The sequence below is a fragment of the Plectropomus leopardus genome, chromosome 7, assembly GCF_008729295.1.
Source record: "Plectropomus leopardus isolate mb chromosome 7, YSFRI_Pleo_2.0, whole genome shotgun sequence".
Taxonomy (NCBI): domain Eukaryota; kingdom Metazoa; phylum Chordata; class Actinopteri; order Perciformes; family Serranidae; genus Plectropomus; species Plectropomus leopardus.
This window is the reverse complement of record NC_056469.1, coordinates 20,833,234-20,853,615: the sequence shown is the minus strand read 5'-3', so window position 1 is coordinate 20,853,615 and position 20,382 is coordinate 20,833,234. Positions and strand designations below refer to the sequence as shown.

The window sequence follows — 20,382 nt, the reverse complement described above, 5'->3', positions numbered from 1 at the left end:
CTGGATGAATTAATTTTGAATCTTATTAGGCTACACTTTTTCTCGTTTGTGCATCCTCTGAGTCTCCACAGCGTGCGAGGAAGTTGCCCCGAAATTATGACAGATGTGAAAGAAATGAAATCATACGTCTTTTTAAATGATGACAGAGAAAAGTTGTATGGGGGTATCCTGTAGGAGGAGTTCTTTGTGACCAAACAAGTAACGGATTTTCCCTTATAAAAAAGGAAATTGAGTTCCGACCGCTCAATGAACAGCATTATACGGAGAACCCGCTGTGCAGGTGGGTAGATTCTTATTTCACATTTTACTCTTCAGATTACGAATTCAAGGCTTTGGATAGCGATTTCATATGAAAACTTAGTTTCTACATACTTTACATTCTACTTTGGGTTTAAACTTTGTTATGACAAATCTAGAAATTTGTTTGTGTAAAAATTACTATATTGTGCGCAAACATGTAGAGAAAACGCGCTCATTTGAACTCATTTTAATTGAGCGTTTTTATGATTATTATTATTATCGTTATTATAGGAATTATTATTGTAATCACATGTATGCCTATGACTACCCCAACTTGTCTTTTTTCGGAAGAAGTAACATTTTTCCTGTTAAAGGTTTAAACTACCTAATTTTTAGTCATCGTGAGGGCTGTCGTAACTTTTTCCTCAAGTGCATTTTCAACTAAAATACTATTTTACCAAATAAGTGCAATAACAATGAAAATTCTAACTATAATATTCTTTTGAAATTGTATTTTGACGTTTTGTTTTTACTGGGTAAACTGAATTTCAGAGTGGAATAGAGTTTACTTACTGTTTTTTCACTCTTAAGGATTGCATGCTCCAGCACTATACACACACTCGCTCGTGCACACGCACCGCACACCTCACATCTCTGGAGCTCCATAAATGTTCAAAGTGACAGGCGGGGGGGTTTAGAAAAACAAGAGGACAGTGACGTGACGGCAGAGATGCTGGACTAGGGACAGGTGGGGATCTGCACTTGATTTTTTCCTTCTCCTTGAGTAGCAGCGCAAAGCAAACAGCTGTAATCCTGCATGGTGTGCGAGCCTCAGAGGCAAAGCTGAACTGCGCTCAACTGAGCTGCACAAGATCAACCCTCTGACTGCTGGAGCTGCGCGGGCTTTAGTCCTACATGAAACTGAAAAGGAAAGAGTCTGATGCAGGTTCGTGAGGAGGAATGATACTCTTCTCTGCTCTAAGTGTTTTTCAGCTGCTGCACATTTGACCTCTCTGCGCCTGAACTCTTAAAGCTGCTGAGAGGAAGTGATTACCAAAGTGGTTGAGGCTTCTGTGGGTGCAGGCGTTTCTCCACACTCTGGACAGGCTACTGATCATCTAAAGATTCAGATTAAAATGTGTTGAGAGCATGGGTAGGTGCATGAGGATGATGCCTCAGTCAACATTATATATCCTCTTTTGCCTCATCTCTTTATGTTCTTTTTCTGTTTTTCTTTGTGGGAGAGATTGGCTGGCACCACTAGAGCTTATGGCTTGGATGCTCAAATCTAGGATTGGAAGAATATCAAAATAAACTACACATAAATGGACACCATGACTGGTTTAGAGTGCCCACAAATTCCTGTAGCTTTGTTTGCCGCACAGCCAAATTTGGGGAGAAAATGTGTCTATTTAAAAGCCAGAATTTACCGCTAACTTGACTTTTGGATTCCATGTGGCAGATGCCACTTAAAAATATTTTTATTTTGAAAACAAGAGTGTTTGAGGTTAGTGTGTGGCCACATGTTGCAGGGAAATGGAAAATGTTGGCTCTGATGTTTGGCCATTCCTATGTGAGAAAAAAGACATTATGACTTGTGAACTCACAATGAAATGACTGAAGTTTGTTCCATTTTTTATCCTTTCTTTGCCTGCTGTGTCTTTTGTTGCTTATTACATTTATTATTGTCCTCTTATAATTCTTAGTTTGTGTGTGATTGAGACATTTCAGCACAAGTTCTATGTGCTTTTCAGCTCTTAAAGACGTGTCAGTAGTAGGTTCAGTCACCGACAGAAAGTTCATCGACAGGTTGCATGAGCTCACAGTTGTGGCACCTTCTCGAGTTCAATAAATTCCCAGTGTGGGAGCTCCCTTTCAGTGCTTGAATAATTGATAGATCAAACTTAGGACTTACAAAGCAGGCAATTTAATCTCCTGACTATTTGATGAGCGCAGCTTAGTTTCATTGGGTTCAGCTGAATGTGGCCGATGGTGAGGAAAGGCACACAGTTTAATGGATGAGGGAGCAGAGACAGAGAAATTTCAAAACATACAGGTGCCACAGGAGCGCCACAGTTGCCTGATGAGATGAGTGTTTGTTAAAAATGGGTCTTGCTGTGGATATGAACTGAGAGTACAATAATCTCTGTAAGTTAACAGCCTGATCCTGTCTCTTATCTGCATGGTGTGTGAGAGCAGATATGGATGGGCTGAGGTGTGTTTCTGGCAGGTTGCAGCGAGTCGTGGGAGTGCTGGGTTATGAAAGAGTCTCTGGCACAGAGTCTTGAGTTACTCAACGCTGCAAAGGTTATGTTCTGAGTGATCCAGACACTTAGCACGTCCCATTCTCTAATCATCACTCTCTCAAGTAACAGGTGCTGCAGAAGACTGGCTGCGCCACTCTTTTGGCTCATTCCTGTAAATATGACTTTTAGCTGAGAGGTGTCAGTAACACAGTGAGTCATTAAGTGTTAAACAGTAAATAAATCTACTGTTGGGAAAGAGAGTCTGAAGTGTTTCCCAATTAGGAGAGGATACAAGTACCTCTGTCGTCTGTTAGGTGTAAAGCTATGCTTTGCAATTTAAAATTATTAGAAAAGGAAGCTCTATTTCTCTTGATGCAAGTCTGTAGGGTTAAGAAACTTTTTATGCTGTGCTTTATTCTGCACCAACAGGCTTCCACAGATGCCCCATTTTACAAGCGGCTCTCTATTTAGCTCAAGAAATGAAGTATTGCCACATTCATGTTTAATAAGAAGACATTTTTGTACTTTATATATCTGTATCTTTTTTCTCCATCTCAGAGCTAAAATTGATTACACCATCTCTCAGAGTGTCTCATCATTATCACATGACCTTGAAGTCAATTTGGATTTATTTGTCCTGTTTGTATCAGTTAGAAGTGATAGTGAAAAGTGGATTATATCATTTTCCGACTGTCTGTTACTTCTGGCGTTAAGCATAACTCTTCTTTCAGGAAGCTCAAAATATTTTTGGTCAGTCAAGCCAAAAGGAAAATGATGAAATATAAAAGGATTTTGTCCCTTTTGATTTATACTCAAACAAATAATGTAGTGTTGCCTGCTGGAATGTTTAGATGCACCAAATGGCATTGTCCTTAGTGTGATTCAGAGGCACAACCAACTCAACAGCCAAATATGGTCCTATTTTTCTGTATTGAGCTGCGAGGGAGGACCTCCCATTGCTCAGATCCTAACATGTTCTGTGTGTCCTCTTCACACAAGAGCTGTAAATACAGGCAGCGTATGACACAATCTAAAAAAGATCTCAGTACCAAATACAACAAAGGCCTTCAGTCCAAGTGTGTGTTGCTTTTCCCAGAGAGTCGACTTCACTGTGTTTGTAAAGAATCAACATGCTCAAGTCACCATCTTAGTCCAAATACAGCTTGAAACTACATGACCCTGAAGTGTTTCTGGTTTCTGATATTTGGAGACACTTGAATGAATGCAAGCCAAACAATATATTCTTTTAACACAGCGTTAGAACTGAATATTGTTATTTTATTCCTGTTCCTGTTAAACCTGTTCTCCATCTGTCTGTCTTCTCTGCCTCCTTTTTTCCCAGCAGGTCTCGCTACAAGCAGATGTGTTGTCACAAATAGTCAAAAACCTGTATCCATCTTTCTTCAATCTGCACGCTCGTATTTTAGAGCATCTTTAATAAGACACATGCTTGTGAGCTCAGGCACCCGCTGACAGAAAAGCCTCCTCAAACAGCAGGTTCCCTGCTTCCCTGCCAGCCCACTCCAAGCTTCATGGGTTGAACCACAAGAAGTTCGACAAGCTCCTCTTCATTCTCTCCTCCTCTTCATCTTCCGCACAACCCCTCAACCCCACCCTCCATCCTACAACCCTGCGCTGTCTTTTCCCTTTGCCAGTACTACCACCAGTGTAATGGCTTGTTGTGCCTCAGGCTTATTTGGACTTGCAACCGCAGCATCACCCTCCACTACACAGACTCGTGGATGCAGCAGCCACTAGAGTGAAAGATCCAGAGAGACAGAGGGGAGGAAAGGGAGAGGCAGACAGACAGAGAGAGAGCATTGCCACAGGAGAGAGGAGGGATCATCTGTCCAAGCAGCAGAGGGATCCACCTGACCCAGAGAGGAAGGGGGCCCCCCCACCTGATCCGTCTGGTTGCAGGGGGGGACCCTGCGTGGCCGGGAAGGCAACAGGGACTATGCAGCTGGGACTGGTGGCGCTGGCAATGGTCTTCCTCAGCTCCATGGGTCACAGTGATGCTCTCAAGCTCTCCAAGGCGAGAAGGCAGAGACGGGGTGAGTTTCTCAGTTTGTTTTGAACTCCTTTTTCTTCCTCTTGCTGCCTTTCGTTTCTGCGGTCTGAGTCACAGTGGTGGATGCCTTGTAAACATTTAACGAGCAAAGTAAAGATAATATTTTGTTTATTTTCTCATCATTCTTATTTGTTTTTCCTAGACGGGTTATGTTAGGTTCAGTGTTTCTCCTGAATGGCTCGTCTTTCTTCCTCTTTTTAAGATTATGCCTCTCTGAGTTTATGTAAAACTTTTATGGGTATTAAGATTGTTTATAGAAGGGGTTTTGATGGATTCACCCTCAAAGCCATCACTCTTTTTGTGTCTGACTCTGTGGGCACATAATGGAATGAGTAGCTGACAGTTCTAAGCTCTCAATTGGACCGTGCTGTCGATGTTGTTGTAAGCATTTTTCTGACCTCACGCAACCACGAAGATGGTGCTCAGCCCGACTTGCAGTATATCTCTTGCCTTAGAGCCTCAGCACTGGTGTTAATGTCAGCTTTGAAATAAGTCTTCCTTTACACACAAGGAGCTTTCAGCCAATGCCAAGCGCACCCCAACCTCCCGTGAACCAGGATTCATATAATACCATGACTGGCCACAGTAACAGATGGTTTTATTAAAATCAAACGCACTGGGAAGGAAGAACTGCTGTTTTTGTCATAGAAATAGAACATTTTATACACTCACGTGACCTTAAATGCTGTCATAGTTTTTCACTGTAATGAGGACAGAAGGATTTGGGTCAGTCACCATATATATGAACGCCATCTACAGCATCACAGGCTTCCCCCCCTGCAGATATGAAAGTGGTCTACAATTTACACCTGATTTACAGCTTTTAAAATCTTCATTTTCATCAGATTTCTCAATCTGAATTATTTCTATGTCATGCAGAGCTCAAACTGAAACCATCAAAGAAAAACTTCAGACAGCTCAAAATTACCTCTTTCAATCCACCACGTGTCACAAACAGTTTACAACACCACTACATCCTCTGAATCATACATTCCCCTCTGCTGTGGTTACAGATTACTCCCCAAGGCTATTATTAGTTTTTTCTTTTCTTTTCATTTTGTGATAGTGTGTAAGAAGACCTGGTTGTAATTGCTGCATTTGAGGTTACCGTGACTCACTCATGGTGTAATCTGCTCATGGGAGAACCCTTTTAACGCTTTTACCATCCGACTTATCTCTGGGAGGCAGGATGGCAGATGGATGCTCTGTGAGAGTGTGTATATTTAGAGCTGATATAGTACAGGGATGTAAATCAACTGTCAAGACTGTGGTTTTGTCTGTGAATGATTCCTGGAAAAAAGTATGTGCCATTTGACACACTTTTCCCAGAAATTATTTACATCATTAGTTGCATGTATTGTAACTGCTGATACACTGGTTATGATTGTTTTTGGAAGATGAGGGCAGCTGATTAATGTCTGAATCTGGACATTACCATGAAGTGAAGTGTGCATGCCTTCACAATGCATTTTCAGATTTAGGGAAGGGGATAGTAGCCTGTTCTCACTCCCAACTTGTAAACTACTGCTCATTTGTCAGTGAGGTCAGAAACTGTCGCACAAAGGAACCTTTCGCAGCGGTATAATACACACTTGGTGGCAGCTACTGACGTAGCAACCCAACTTCTCAAATACGGCTGCTTCGTCAGTGGATCTCAGCATCAGACACCAACGAATAAAGGCACCCACCACCGAGCTAGGGAAAATGTTCAGAAAGCCATGTTTACAATTCTTATAATTATATATTTAAAATTCAGGTTACAGTTCCTTAAAGGCATTTTCTTGTTTGTTTTGTTTTGTTTTTTTTCCTTGTCTTTTTTTGCTTATTTTCAGATTAATTTCTTGTAACCATTTCTTGCTATTTTGGGGTCATTTCTTGTTAAAGAGGGGTTTGGGGTCCTTCGCCATTAAATTTGTAATGTCAAACATGTAATTTTCTGCATTCTGGTGAGTTTTTCTGCACCAATTTTTGCCTTTTTTTCTGAACCAATTCGTGGAAACGTCTTTAATTTAATAAAAATGAAAGTCTTTGAAAGGTGGCTACATTCTTGTTTTTACAGGGTGCACAAATGGACATTTAGCTATTGAAGGGCTCGTGCCCCCTGCAGCCCCCCTAAAATCTACACCTATGACTGACAGTGTTTAATTCTACTGCACTTTTCTGATTCCCAGATTATTTGTGAATGACCCCAGTAGAGGCTCTGTGTGATGTTAGTTGCCTAATTTTGACTGGCTCTCAGTCGGCTGTCAGCCCCAATTACCAAGGTTCCTCCAAATGAAAATCTGTTAAGGATCTCCGGCAAGCAGCTTGAAGTAAACAGTGAGTAACTGTTCAAACAAAGATGTTTGGCGTAGCCCCTGGTTAGATGAAGCTGAAAGCATTAACCCCTGCTTGCTGTAGCAAGAAAGCGCTGGCAGGTTTATGGCTGAATCTGTGGAGATGCCAGTAAAATATTAAAGTTCCCTGATGTTGTTTTCATCAGTAGAATGTGGACAAATGCCCTTTTTTATATCCTCGTTAAAATTAATATCTGGCTGGAAACTGTTTGTTTTTTATGTGATAGTACACCATGCTGTTCTGTTGCCTACCTCGACCTGACCTTTCTCTTTGTTTATTATGTTTCCACAGTTAGTACTGAGGGGCCACCATCTTGCCCCAAAGGCTGTGACCGATGCTCTGAGTATAACGGCTGCATTAAATGCAGGCCCAAGCTCTTCATCTTCCTGGAGCGCAATGACATCCGTCAGATAGGCGTGTGCCTCGCCTCCTGCCCCATGGGATACTTTGGCATGAGGAACCCGGAGGGCAACAACAGATGTACCCGTGAGTTTTGCTTTGTGTAGACTCTTGAAACTGCAAGTTTAATTGCAAACTTAGATTTTTAGGTACACATCTGGAAACTTCCAAACACATGCAGGCTGTAGCTGACTCGCTGGCAACAACCCATTCTGTAAAAATCCACACAGCTGATGTCAAGCCTGCAGAAGTGTAAACGATCTGTTTATCTTTGGCTCATCATCCTCTGTTTGTGTACAATATGGGAATATTTGGAGAAGTAGAGGGATACCCTGCTAGTTTCGTTGTCTTGTCTGTCTTATTTGTTATTTCCACTTTGCTACACCGCTTTGTGTGTTTAACAACGACTCAAAATATTAACGCAGAGAGATCCCACCATGTGCCACACCCTCTATTTTCCTGACATTTCATGCTGCCTCATTTTTTAACCAATCTGTGATTCTGTTTCTCTTTTTTTTAACACTTTATGTATAGAGATTTTTCAGTTTATCAGAAACAACATAACATAAAATGTAATCTTAAGGTGCAAATATGAACAGAAACAAAAAGAGACACATAAGGAAAATAGAGAAACAGCTAGGTCACAAAATAAAAAAGAAAACCACAAAGCAAAATGTGTGCAGCGTAGTGCATTTTAGCACATATAGGACAGACCACTTGTAGAAGTATGAGTTCATAGTTCCAGGCCAGGTAGATTGTTCACATAGTTAATCAGTGGGTCCCAGGTTCATGCTATTTTTCAATTCCTGTGAGTTAATAGAAGTGACCACTTGATGAAAACCTCCGGCTGTTGCTACTTATCCCTGTGGAAAAGAGCACACGAGTAGCCACCAAAGTATTTGCTGAACTGGAGGAAAGTCAGTAGAACTTTTAATTGAACTGGCAGTCATTATAGGTAGGTTTGGCTCATTTGGGAGGTGGGTGAAAGGGTGGCCACACTCACGATACTTAGAACGCACTTGGTTGGCTCTGGTAGTAGCGCTACCGCGCTTTTAGCCAAGGAGTGCCAGCACCTCAGTCTGTTTGTCTGTTTCCCCTTACGTGTGGGCAGAAAACAGGATCGGAACAAAATCCCAACAAAAACATCTCTAATGCATTGTTGTTTGTCTGTTCTTAAGAGGATATGTGTGTTTTTTATTTGGCCCTCATGTGCAAAGTTCATGCCAGGCCTCAATCCGTGTACATATTTCATTCTGATACGCCCTCAATAATACAGTCTCTTAAGTAAAGGGCTTATTGGAATGTGAGCGGGTCATAAGATCATTCTTTGCACAGTTAAACATGTTTTACCTCAATAACTAACTCAAATTAATGTCTAAACTTCAATGATATTCACGGCTTCAAGTGAATTGTAGGTGTAGGTGTTTGGTGGGAAGCCACTATGCCCAACAGCCTGTTGTGATTTTCTGCTACAGGAAGAAAAATGCAGGCTATTCTTCTCTTTAAATATGTTTTTCCTTGACTGCCCATCCCTGTATCACATAATACCTATCAGATGTGCTAAATAAAATGTTCTCTCAACTTTAAATAACCCCCAAAAGATAAAACTGCCAAGTCTGATGATGCCATACTATTATATTTTGATATTGCAGATTTTGAAAGCAGGAGTGGATACGATAATAATGGTATTATACTTTCTTACTTGAGCCCCTCTGTATTTTACTCCAAATTAACAGATTATATCAAGGTGTGTATCTTATTTTCTATGTGAGCTTTGTTGCATCAGTGCAAATGACACAATCTGAATTATTGCTATTGTCAAAGATGTTTGCATTTTTATGAGATTTTCAGATAATTTGCAAAAAATTCAACCCTGTGTGTTTCAGCATTCTTCCATCATCCTGTTTTTTGCAGGGAGGACTGAATTTCCTCAGCAAATTCTTTTCAGAGGCCCTCAGTGGCTAACCTGGGTTATTATCCAATCATCTGACTTTATACATGTCATCCCAGAATGTCTTGTTAGCAACATTTGTCTTACATTATAGGGCTACAAATGTCAGTACTGTCAAATTTAGCTGTCAAGAGCTTAAAAATAGTAATTGGGAGCAGGAGGCAAGAACCCAGTGTTAGATCATTTCTGACCTTGGCGTCTGACCAGCTGCAGAGTAGACATTCTTACTGTAAGTGTAACACACATGAACACAGCGAGTCTAGATCTCTTTTATAGAATTATTGACAGGGATTTACATATTTCCATCTTTCACCATAGTTTTTCGTGAGAATGAAGAAGTGCCTTTTAAGATGAGGCCAAAGCTTTTTGGAGTCTTTAAAGATGTCTGTTTTTTATCCTCCTGTGTTTGTAATTATCCAAATTTCAAGAAGTTGTTTTTTTGACTGGAGAGTTAAGAGATTTTAATGAGTCTGAGGTGTGCAGCGAGTTTTGAGAAACCCACTGAAGCAATACACTCCTGGCTGTACTCATTCGCACCCGCTTTCCAAAAAACAAGGCCTGTGGTGCATGTGTTTTTAAGAGAAGAGTGTAACTCCCCCCTAAATGGCCCTCATGTTGTTTAATCACTAATAAATCTCTCAGAGGAAATAAAATTCAAGTTCCTCTTGCTCTGTCTCTGGAGAACCATTTCCCTTTTTCCAGCCAAAAATGCAATGAATATTCCATTAAAACAATATTTTTTGGGACATTTTCTAGATCAAAGATCTGAAGCTAATAAAATGCATTCTCACCATCACAAGACACAATGTGATTTAAACTGATTTGATCCTTTCATTTGATCCTCTCTTTTTGTCTTTCAGAATGTAAAATAGACAATTGTGAAGCGTGTTTCAATCGCAATTTTTGCACAAAATGTAAGGAGGGCTTGTATTCACACAGTGGGCGATGTTATGTCAGCTGCCCTCCAGGCCAGCGCACCGCCAACGAGACCATGGAGTGTGTCGGTGAGTGATCTTTGAACTTTAACCTTCAACCTTAACCGATGACTAATTTCAAAATTTTAGTCATAGCATATCTTAAAAATTCAGTGTGTAGAAATTAGGGTCATCTATTGGCAGAAATATAATATAATATTAACAACTATGTTTTCATAAGTGTATGATAACCTGAAAATAAGAATTGTGTTTTGTTACGTTAAAATGAGCCCTCTATATCTAAATACGGAGCAGGTCCTCTTCCACAGAGTCCGCCATGTTGTTTCTACAGAAGTCCAGAATGGACAAATTAAACGCTGGCTCTAGATGGGGTCATTTTTATAATTAGACCACTAGATGCCACTAAATCCTGCACACTGGACCTTTAACCCTTTGAAACCTGGAGCGACATGACTTTTCTTGTGCTGCTTTCAGATGCTTTCACAAGTATTTAAACCTTTGAACCCTGAGCATATTGGTGTAATTTATTTTTAAAAAATGAGGGGAAAAAGGCAATGAGCAACTTGGCAATAAATGTTCCAAAAAACAAACTGAAAGAAATTAGTAGATATAATTTTTTTTTTAAAGCAAGGGCAAAATGTCTAGGGAAAAACTATATTTCTAATCATCATAAGTACATGTTAAAATTATGTTGCAGAATTGTAATTTTTAAAACACTTTCTCTAGGTCATTTAGTTCTTTCTTATTTGCGTATGCATGTGTTGTTTTGTTTAGTTTTTAAATTGTTTTGCAGAGGCTTTATTTTATTTTATTTTTTCTAGTACTTTTTACTTATTTCTTGCTAATTTTTCAGTCATTTACTTGTCTTCTTGTCATGGTTTTGTGACAGAAACCAGCCCAAATTGCACAGGTTTCAAAGGGTTATGCCTCTCTAATGAACCAGAAAGTATTATTTCAGTGTCTTAAACTCATTAAAAACAGCTCATAGGTGTGAGTCACACATTGACTTAATCTTTATTAACTCCATCTAAGTGGCCAACTATGATCAGTCATCTGGCCCTAAAAAAAAGGGAAGTGAACTCTTTAGAAAATTTACAAGATCTCATTATCTTTCCTTTCCTCAATTTTCTTCTCTTTTTTGTTATTGATGTTGAAAATGACTCATCATGAGTCAGAAACTATGTTTTTTGTTTATTTTTCAGATTAACTGTTTTTATTATTTCTTAAACACAGTACAAAATAAAATGCATCATGAAATGTATTGCAAAATAAACCTGCAAACCCTTAACTGCCCAACAGGCCATCATACACGATTAGCCTTGATTTTCAACATTAACACTCTCCATTATATGCAGTGGACACTGACATTTAAAACAAAACTCAACAAATTACCCATCATAAAACAAGGAAGTACAAAACAAATATGTATTTTTGTCCATGCATAGACAAACAAAGACAGTAAACTGAATTTTTTTGCACATCTAATGTAAAATTGTTCATAGGTTTTTTGTTTTTTTTTAAATGCCTCCACTCTTGCCATCTTTGCAGCCCATGTGAAACAACAGCATCAGCAGGTGTTGTTCTAACTGGTCCTTGCTGGTCCACCAAGACCATAAAATGTAACCTTAAAGACTAGCCTTTGTTGTTAGCGCAGTTTACTTAATAGCCATCTGCTTTGGTATATTTTCAGGTTCATAGCAACCCTCTCAATCTGTCCCTCCAAAGCAAAAGTAGATAAAATTGCTTTCAGATTCGGAAATTACTTGAAGTCATTATTCTAAGTTAGAACTGCTCAATGTAAAAAGCAGACATGAAGGCTATGAAGCAAATGTGAGATGTTGGAGCTCCAGAACATTCACTCACTACCTTAGTCCTTTTTTTTTTTTTTTTTTTTTACCCAGGCCAGCGTCCTGCAGAGTGCGAACTGGGCGAGTGGAGCCAATGGGGTTCCTGTATGAAGAAGAACAAAACATGTGGATTTAAAAAAGGCTCCCAGTCTCGGGTTCGCGAGCCCCTCCTGCAGGTCGACACTGCAGACACCTCCCCGGCCTCTGTGCCCTCACAGACTTGTGGTCCACAGACAGAGAGGAGGAGGTGTATTGTAGCCAAGATGCCCTGTGTTAGAGGTAAACACAAATACACACAGAAAACAGAAACACTAGTAGGTACTTCTAATTAATTGCTCACTAAATACTATAATAACAGGCACTCAGATTACAGATGAACAAGCAATAAAGTCCGCGTGCTTCATGAAATGCCTCCATCAGTTAGCCTGATGACTGATGGAACCATTACTCAACATCCAAATGCCTGCATTCCCGCCAGCGTGTCTGTGACCCGCAGCGTGTTGATTGGGTTTGGTTTGGCCAAGCTCACAGAGGGATACAGAATCTCTCGACTTCTCAGCATGTAAACAATAAACCCCGTCTACGAGCCAAGCAGATGAAGGGCGGGCATTAGGCACTGCAAAGCTGGACAAGGATCAGAGCTGGAAAGAGCTATTTGTTCTGAAGACCATCGAAGCGTGAGGTTTACACGGCCATGACATGTTTGCTTGGGCTCTTATCGTCCACACAGCAGCTTGCTCTCCAGCAGGTCAACAGTCATTTTCACCAGTCGGTGGCCATTATCAGCTTTGGTAACAGCCTATTAGTCGCTCTTGGACCCAATCACAGCTAATAAATGATGGATTTGGCCAATTGGTCCAGAGTTTATTGGATGAAAAGTGCAACAAAAACAACAATGATGCTAGTTATTTGCTTTTAAACTGTTTATCCTAAGTAGTTAGGGAACATTTTCCAGCAGTGGTGTTAGGATGATAAACTTTGTGAAACAGTCGTTAAGTCCTGAGGCACAATCACAAGGTCCAGTGTGTAGGATATATGGGGATATATTGGCAGAAATGAAATATAAAATAACAAGTGCATTTTTTAAGCGTATAATCGCCTAAAGACATGAACCGTTGTGTTTTCGTTACCTTAGAATGAGCTTTTTATATCTACATTTGGAACAGGTCATCGTCTATGGAGATTGCCATGTTGCACTGCCATGTATCCACAGTAGCCCAGAGTGGACAAGCCAAACACTGGCGCTAGATAGGGTCATTTGTCTTTTGTGTTGGTCACTGTAGTTAAATGCCCCTTTGTAAAGAGAGCATTGCAAAAGCATAGATTTCTTTTAATGTGAAAAATGCTCTATTATGTGTTTTATGTGTTTTAAATTATTTGTTTTGGAGAGGAAGAGACCTCTGTAGATTTGAATCCCAGTAAAAACCTCCTTAACATCTAGATCTTAAGTTATCAGAGAAAAAATGTGAGCACACAATAGTAGTTGCTGGGCTGGTGGCTCATCTCCATCATGCCAAATAGTGTCACAGAAACACTAATTTGTAATGTGAAACTGTTTTATTCAATGTTTTTTATCGCTTTTATCACTGGGCCCATTTGCTTTGGTGAGGAAGAGGCCTCGTATTCCTAGTAAAAACCTCCTAAACCGTTAACACTGAAGGAATTCTAACCAGAGGCAGTTTCAACTGGTAGCAATTTGCAGTCCTCACCAATAGACTCCACTATGTCCTCCCTCTTACATTGTTCCTTTAATTCAAGTGAAAGGGTTTGTTCTCTTGAACTGCAAATGTCTCTTAATGTCACCATATACTAGTCTGTTTTGCATAAAGTGCCAATTTTAACCAAACTTGGAAACTTACACTCATTTACAAGGTCGTAGAGAATTGTAAATGAGCAGTATTTAAAGTCTTTATTGGACGGTGGCACGTTAAGGGGATTTCGGGCATGGCAGCCACATTGCATAATGATATTTGCACAGTGTTGGCAACTGTACAGATGTTGCAAAATGTAACAGATGATACACATGTTTATATGTGAGTAAACATGCTTGCATATTAAAGCGCCAGCCTCTATTCTGGAACAGTTCCTATAGGACTCAGAGTCTGAGCAACAGAACATGATCTGACACGGTCCCATATAGATTTGTGGTCATGTCTAGAGGGAAGGAAGCTGGCTTGGCTTGTAATTGCTCATTGAGGAGTGGGATCTATGTTGGACGGGTTGTGACAGCACAATTTGAGAAACGAGAAGCAAATTTACTCGGTCTGACGCCTGCATCCTGGAAAGAATGTCAGCCGCGGGTTCAGAAGAATAATTAACAGTGAAATATTATAAACTGCCCTATAAAAACTGCTATGCAGGCTGCCAATTTTCTAAACTTGGAGCAAAGTCATATCAGAAAAGCAAGGATGATATGTGAGGTGTCACCTGACCATTGATGAGTCATAGAGGCTTCGTGAATTGCGAAATGGTCGAGATATTTAGTTCAGCTTTTCCTCTATTCTGCAGCTCACTTTTGTATGGAAATGCACAGGAATTAATTTTCCTCGGTGAGGTAATTCATGGGTGATGGTACCATGACTCTGGTGAACCAGTTCATGTGGGTAAACTCATTGAGTGCAAAAAGAGCGCAGCTGTGGATTCATCTGTGGGAGTTGGCTGGCAGGCTGGCTATATAAAACACAGGGGGCAGACCTTGTATAACATTAGTGATTTAGTGGTCTGCAGAACTCACGCTTTGTGTTGATTTGGCTGCAATTTTTTTCCCCTTTTTTCCTGAAGCTCCGCGAAAAGGGTCTCACGCGAAAACAGAATTTTCTGGATGTGTTTTTGCATTTGTCAGGCAAAACTGTTTAGCTTGGATGGAGAGGAGGCACAATCAGGGCTGTCATAAACTGATGGAGTCCCCCTCTCTTGTCTCCATCAGTGATTTGTTAGAGAAGTAATTAAGTCCTTCCACAGTAAGCACATTAGCTCAGATGCTGCTGAGTGTGTGTGAGGACTCTTTACTTCACTCATGCTTCACTCGAGTTCATTCTGCCACATAAATATAAATTGGAACTGTTATGTCTCATTATTAAATGCTTATTTGAATGGTGGCCATAAAAGCTCAGAAATATGCTTATTAACACATAACTAATGAAAGTGTTGGATATAAAATCTTATATGATTTGAGCCAACTCAACAAATAACATCAGCAGTATTGTTGTCATGACTTTGGCACTAATGGCTCTTGAAAAAGATACTGTTTGTGTACTACTGTGTGGGACCGAGCCTTACAGTTTTCATTTGAGAGTAAAACAATTGGGACTCTGCATGGGCCTGCGGTGAGTAAATGTTTTTGTATTAGGTCTATCCACATCCAACTACACTCGGTGTACTCCATCACGGCATAATGATTTTTACTGGCTGTGTAGAAACATGTTTTTGGTGGAATTTGAGAAACAGTATACCTTTGGTCTTTTTGTTTTAATACTTTGCGCTTAAACCAAAGAATCATAACTGTTTGTATGACAAGTTTAAAAATGCTGGTAAGGGAAATAAACACAGACCTACAGTTATTACTGCACAGCAGTAGACAAACATGGTGGCGCCATAAGCCCTGCTGTTGTCAACTGCGCAGTGAACACTGTCCAGCCCTTGGCACGCGTTCACTCAGTTTCCAGGATGTGCAGAGACTCTCAACGCACAAGTTCAGAACAAACATCCTCCAGCGTAACTACACTCCCTCAGATATACAAAACCAAATACTTTGAGTGCTGCCTAAACAATAGCCATCTGACACTCGACACAATGTCCATTTCCACTTTGTGACAGCTCTTCACGTCCTTATGGGTCATTATTGGCCCCTTGACAATGTTTAACTCATTAGGCCAGAAGTGATTTTAAAGTGATTTATGTGACAGAAAATTGTGTCACTTGACTGTCCTGAGTGCTCTTACAGTCTTTACATGTGCTGCATTTTAAAATCAGCAGCAGAGGCACTTCCCTCTCCTGAATGGTTTACATGTGGGCATTACCCTCTCTGATGGATGTTTGTATTTAGAGAGCAATTATACTCTTAAATGTGTGACAGGTGTGAATCCTAATGCAGAGTACCAGCAGAGAGGAGATGGGAGGGGTTCTCTGTGTGTGTTTAATGGGACAAGGAAGTGAGAAGCTGTTGAAATAGGAATTTAGACTAAGGGCCCTATCTTTCACTTGGTACAAAGCAATTTACAGTGCAGTGCAACTGTCATTGCTGTGCGCCCATTGTCAAATGGGTCATAAAAACGGTAGACCAACCGATAAACCAACTAACATGTCTATAAGACAGTTGGCTACCGAATGTTTAGATGTATTATTTTTTTCCTATTAGGTTTGATTATAATTTCTCGACCACTTGTGGCACACTGGTCACCGCTCTACATAACTTTGTCAGTTTGGCTTAACATAGCATTTTGTTGTCATTTATGATCTATAATTCTGAACCGAATGTGAATGGTTTGCTGTTGTTTTGCCTGTATTAAAAACCACACGACCACAGCCACGAATCTTGATCCAACACACATCCCTTATCATCCACTCTCATCCCTCTGGAATCCGTGTTTTCATACTTTTGTTTAGGCAAGTTGAGGCACTTCTGCATACAACATCCGATGATGACAGATATCTTACAAGAGTTTATTTGAGAAACAGCATGAACCTGTTAATCATATTTTCAATGCATTCTAATTTCAGAGAGGAAGACTAAGGGAGACCAATCAGATGATACAAACAGGGAAGAGAGGGAGAATGCTCGTGGGCGAGGACGAGAAGGCAAAGATGGCAGTAAAGGAGGAGGAGGTGGAGGAGGAGGGGGGAAGAGGCGAAAAGGCCAGAGCAGGACCACTGCTGCTCCCAGCATCACAACCAGCTCTGTCAGCTAAACTCCATCGCCTGCTGGATGAGGCTGAGAGAAAAACAGAGACAATGCCTCACCCAGCGGCACCAGACAAAGATCGAAGTGATGAAGGATTAGTGCTGCTATGCATTGTAGAAGATGCAAAGAGAACTGGAGGATTGCTGCAACACAAAAGGCAAATCTTGGCTTTTTGAAAAGATGAACATATCTGGAAGATACTGGTGTTGATTTTCATTCCACCGTGAGGGATCACTGTTGGACTGCGAAGCCACGTCGAATATTGTGGTTCATGTCATGACCCCGATCAGTGTCACTTCTTGAACTGAGAGCAAATTCCTGTGTTTCAAATGCAGCATTCAAGCTGGAAGGCTGATAATGAATGAAGGGTCTCTCTGGTCTAATAATGTACTTTGTTGCAGTCTGATTTTAATCACAATCTGTTCTTCATTTGTTCTTATGTTTGTGAGAGGTGGCAGATGGATTTTCTCAACGGCCGCTGAACGTGATGTAAAGACAATGAAGAGTATCAAGTCTGTGTACCTTTATTTTCTATTGTGAGATCAAACAAAAAGAAAGGCACTGGAAGTCATTTGTGGTTGTTGAGGACAGAAGGTCCACGTTACAGTATATTATTTCGAGGAGGGAATCTATTACAAAAACAAGCCTAAGAGAAGATGTAGGAGGATAAGTGGGAGCTAAGCTCACATCCTTCTCCGGTGTCTTGACACAAACTTTCGCCATTTGATAGCTTAGCTGTTTGTTCCGAATTAAATGTTGGTGTTTGGATCAGAAAATAACTCTGCACAGAAAACAAGGAATAGAAACACAAGTATTTGCATGTGTGCCTTCGTGCATGCAAACATGTGAGTGTGTGTGCGTGTGTTTGTCTCTACCTAAAATCTGGGTGTTTGTGTACTTTGTATGCATTTCTGCACGGAATCCAGTGGTTTGTCAATGGAACTTAGTTGTTTGTACATGTGTGTTTACGTTTGCACATATGTGTACATATTGGTCTCATAGATTGACGGAACAGGCTCTGGAAAACAAGAGGAAGGAAATGTAAATGCACAGTTTTATATCAAGTATGCAGTAACTACAAGCCACTGATTATCATTTAAGCCATCAAATCATCAGCTGCTCAGTAATCACGTCTGTTTGCAACAGGGTCTGAAGATTTTGCACAATTATAATGTTTCCTACTGCTCAAGTTTCAGAACAATCATAGCATTTTATACATTTATACTCCAAAAGCTTCATGACATTGCAGATACGGAGATTTTTTTTTTTCCTAGAATGTTTCCATGGGTCTGTTTGCTTTACACAAGATATTAATTTCAGGAGAAGTTACACACTACATTATTCATTCATACTATGGATCATGATACTGAATATGTCATACTGTGTTTATTATCAAACATACAAAGTATTAGAATCATCATGTATAGCTTATTCTGTGAAAGCCTAAATAAAGTTCAGATGAAGCCCATCAAATTTCAGTCCTACACTGATTTTGCAATTTGTTTGATTTCAGATGAAGTGAATGTCATGATTTTGTCTGCAATTAATCCACAATTTCTTTATCCAAAGTTCTATTTAGCATCCATGATATATAGCAGTGCCACATATACATTATACAGATTCACCATGTTGTAGATAATTTCATTTTCAACAGAGTTAAATTTAATATTCTTGCCCATTATTGCTATTGGTTATAATAACAGTGCACTCTCTGAGCTCAGCGGCTGCTAAGGAGGGGATCGGGGGGGACAGAGCCACCCTGATACAATCACTGGCTGGACACTGAATGTTGCTGGTGAGCGTTGTGCTGTAAGTACTGTACACACTTTAAGCTTGTTGTTAACTGTGTTGTCAACTCTCTGGTTATGTAGCATTATGTTTTTTTTACCTGTTATTCAATGGCAAGATATTGTTGTTTGTGTTGTAGTAACAAAACCTATCCTCGCTACACACATAGCGCATTCCCCAGCGCCCTGCTACTGTTTTTCACACAAAGAAAAATATGTAGACACACGCCCTTATACATACAATTCCATAACTTAATGGCCAACTAAAACAAGATAACAGTATTCCTGAAATTCAGTTGGTTTTTTAATGCCCCACCGAGCCATCCCTAAAAGTTTCTTGGGGCACCACTGGCTAAACTGAGATGTGGAAACTTAGTGAGTTGATGGTGCAAGAAACATGCAGTTATGCAATCATACCGTTTTAAACAAACCCCAGGTTAAGAAGACTTTTTGAAAGAATTATAAACAGTTGATGAGGATAAATGTCAGGGACATTACAAATAGAAAATATCTATAAAAATAAAAATAAAGTACCATAAGCTAAGACTTTGACCTGCTTTAACGTGTCTGCATATGGACGGCTTTATTGTGCACTGAAGGATTAACACCATCATTTCAGGTGCACTCACCTGCTGTTTTGCCTGCAAGTTGAATTGTTAAGATAATCTGGATTGATTTGTCTGATTGTCTTACTACTTGTACTTTTGCCCAGTCAGATTTCATTGACGCAAGTTCACCATGTTCTCAGATGTCAGCAATTATTTAATTAATAGCACAATTACATAATCAATGGAATAATGGCCAAAACTATTAAAATAACACCCAAGGGGCTCAAGTGGTTGTAATTTTATGGGGAAAGTTTGGAATACGACATATCCATCTCTTACTCTCTAACCTGAACTCAATCAAAACCTCAAAGACAAAGTATAATGATATCTCCAGTCCAGATTTACAATATGGTCTTCCTACAAGAGGCCATCTTGGGAGGTGGAAGAGCTTAGATGGTGTGATGGTCCCGATCACCGGCCAAATGCTGGCGCCTGGGCAGGAGTCATAAAAGCAGAGACAGAAATAAAAACTAATGGTGTGTCATAGCCAGAAGGGAGGGGGTATACCATGCCTTGGCCCTACAACAAAACAGCCGTTTCTCATTACCAAAAGGGAGGGCAGGGGGAATGGTAGAGTATGCACCGTAAATTACACATTCATCGCTCTTCCTGACCATAAATTCTTACCCTGGCTCCATTGGACGGAGCTTTCCCTCACCTCCCACTCTCTCTTTTTTCACTCTGTTGTTCCCCACTCCCATGTTTTCCAAGAGAAATGAATGGTAAATCTTTGGAGTATATGGGTGCCCTCGATTTGCCAAGATCCTTAACACTGAATGATTTCATTACTTTAGTTTGGCCTTTAAGCCAGACCCCAGGGAGTGCATCACGTCAATAGGGAACACCCAGTCCATGTCTGCCTGACGTAAACGCACAATCCCTGATCCAAATGTAAACAAAGGGGTACCACCAATATACCACAAATCAAAATTGGAGCCGGATATCACTTTCAGATGGACTGACGTGTCTAAGTGCAAAGACTATTACTAGACTACAACTAAATCTATGAATGTTTTCTTATCTAACAAAATAATAATAGATTCAAATATGCAAGCTTTTTT

At 40.2% G+C, this 20,382-nt stretch overlaps 1 protein-coding gene across 4 annotated transcripts; it reads left to right on the top strand.

The window, feature by feature from the left end:
- The first annotated feature begins 203 nt into the window (after positions 1-203).
- On the top strand, positions 204-18,394 carry rspo1 (R-spondin 1). 4 transcript variants are annotated; one of them, XM_042490928.1, is made up of 7 exons: positions 204-280; positions 1,224-1,393; positions 3,832-4,540; positions 7,186-7,380; positions 10,105-10,248; positions 12,081-12,305; positions 16,746-18,394. In XM_042490928.1, exons 3-7 carry the CDS (start codon positions 4,444-4,446, stop codon positions 16,931-16,933), a joined length of 849 nt encoding a protein of 282 aa, XP_042346862.1. In that variant the 5' UTR covers positions 204-280; positions 1,224-1,393; positions 3,832-4,443; the 3' UTR covers positions 16,934-18,394. The 4 variants fall into 4 exon arrangements, with proteins under 4 accessions (XP_042346862.1, XP_042346861.1, XP_042346860.1 ...); XM_042490927.1 differs by having other exon boundaries at positions 3,829-4,540; XM_042490926.1 differs by lacking the exon at positions 1,224-1,393.
- The last annotated feature ends 1,988 nt before the right edge of the window (positions 18,395-20,382 follow it).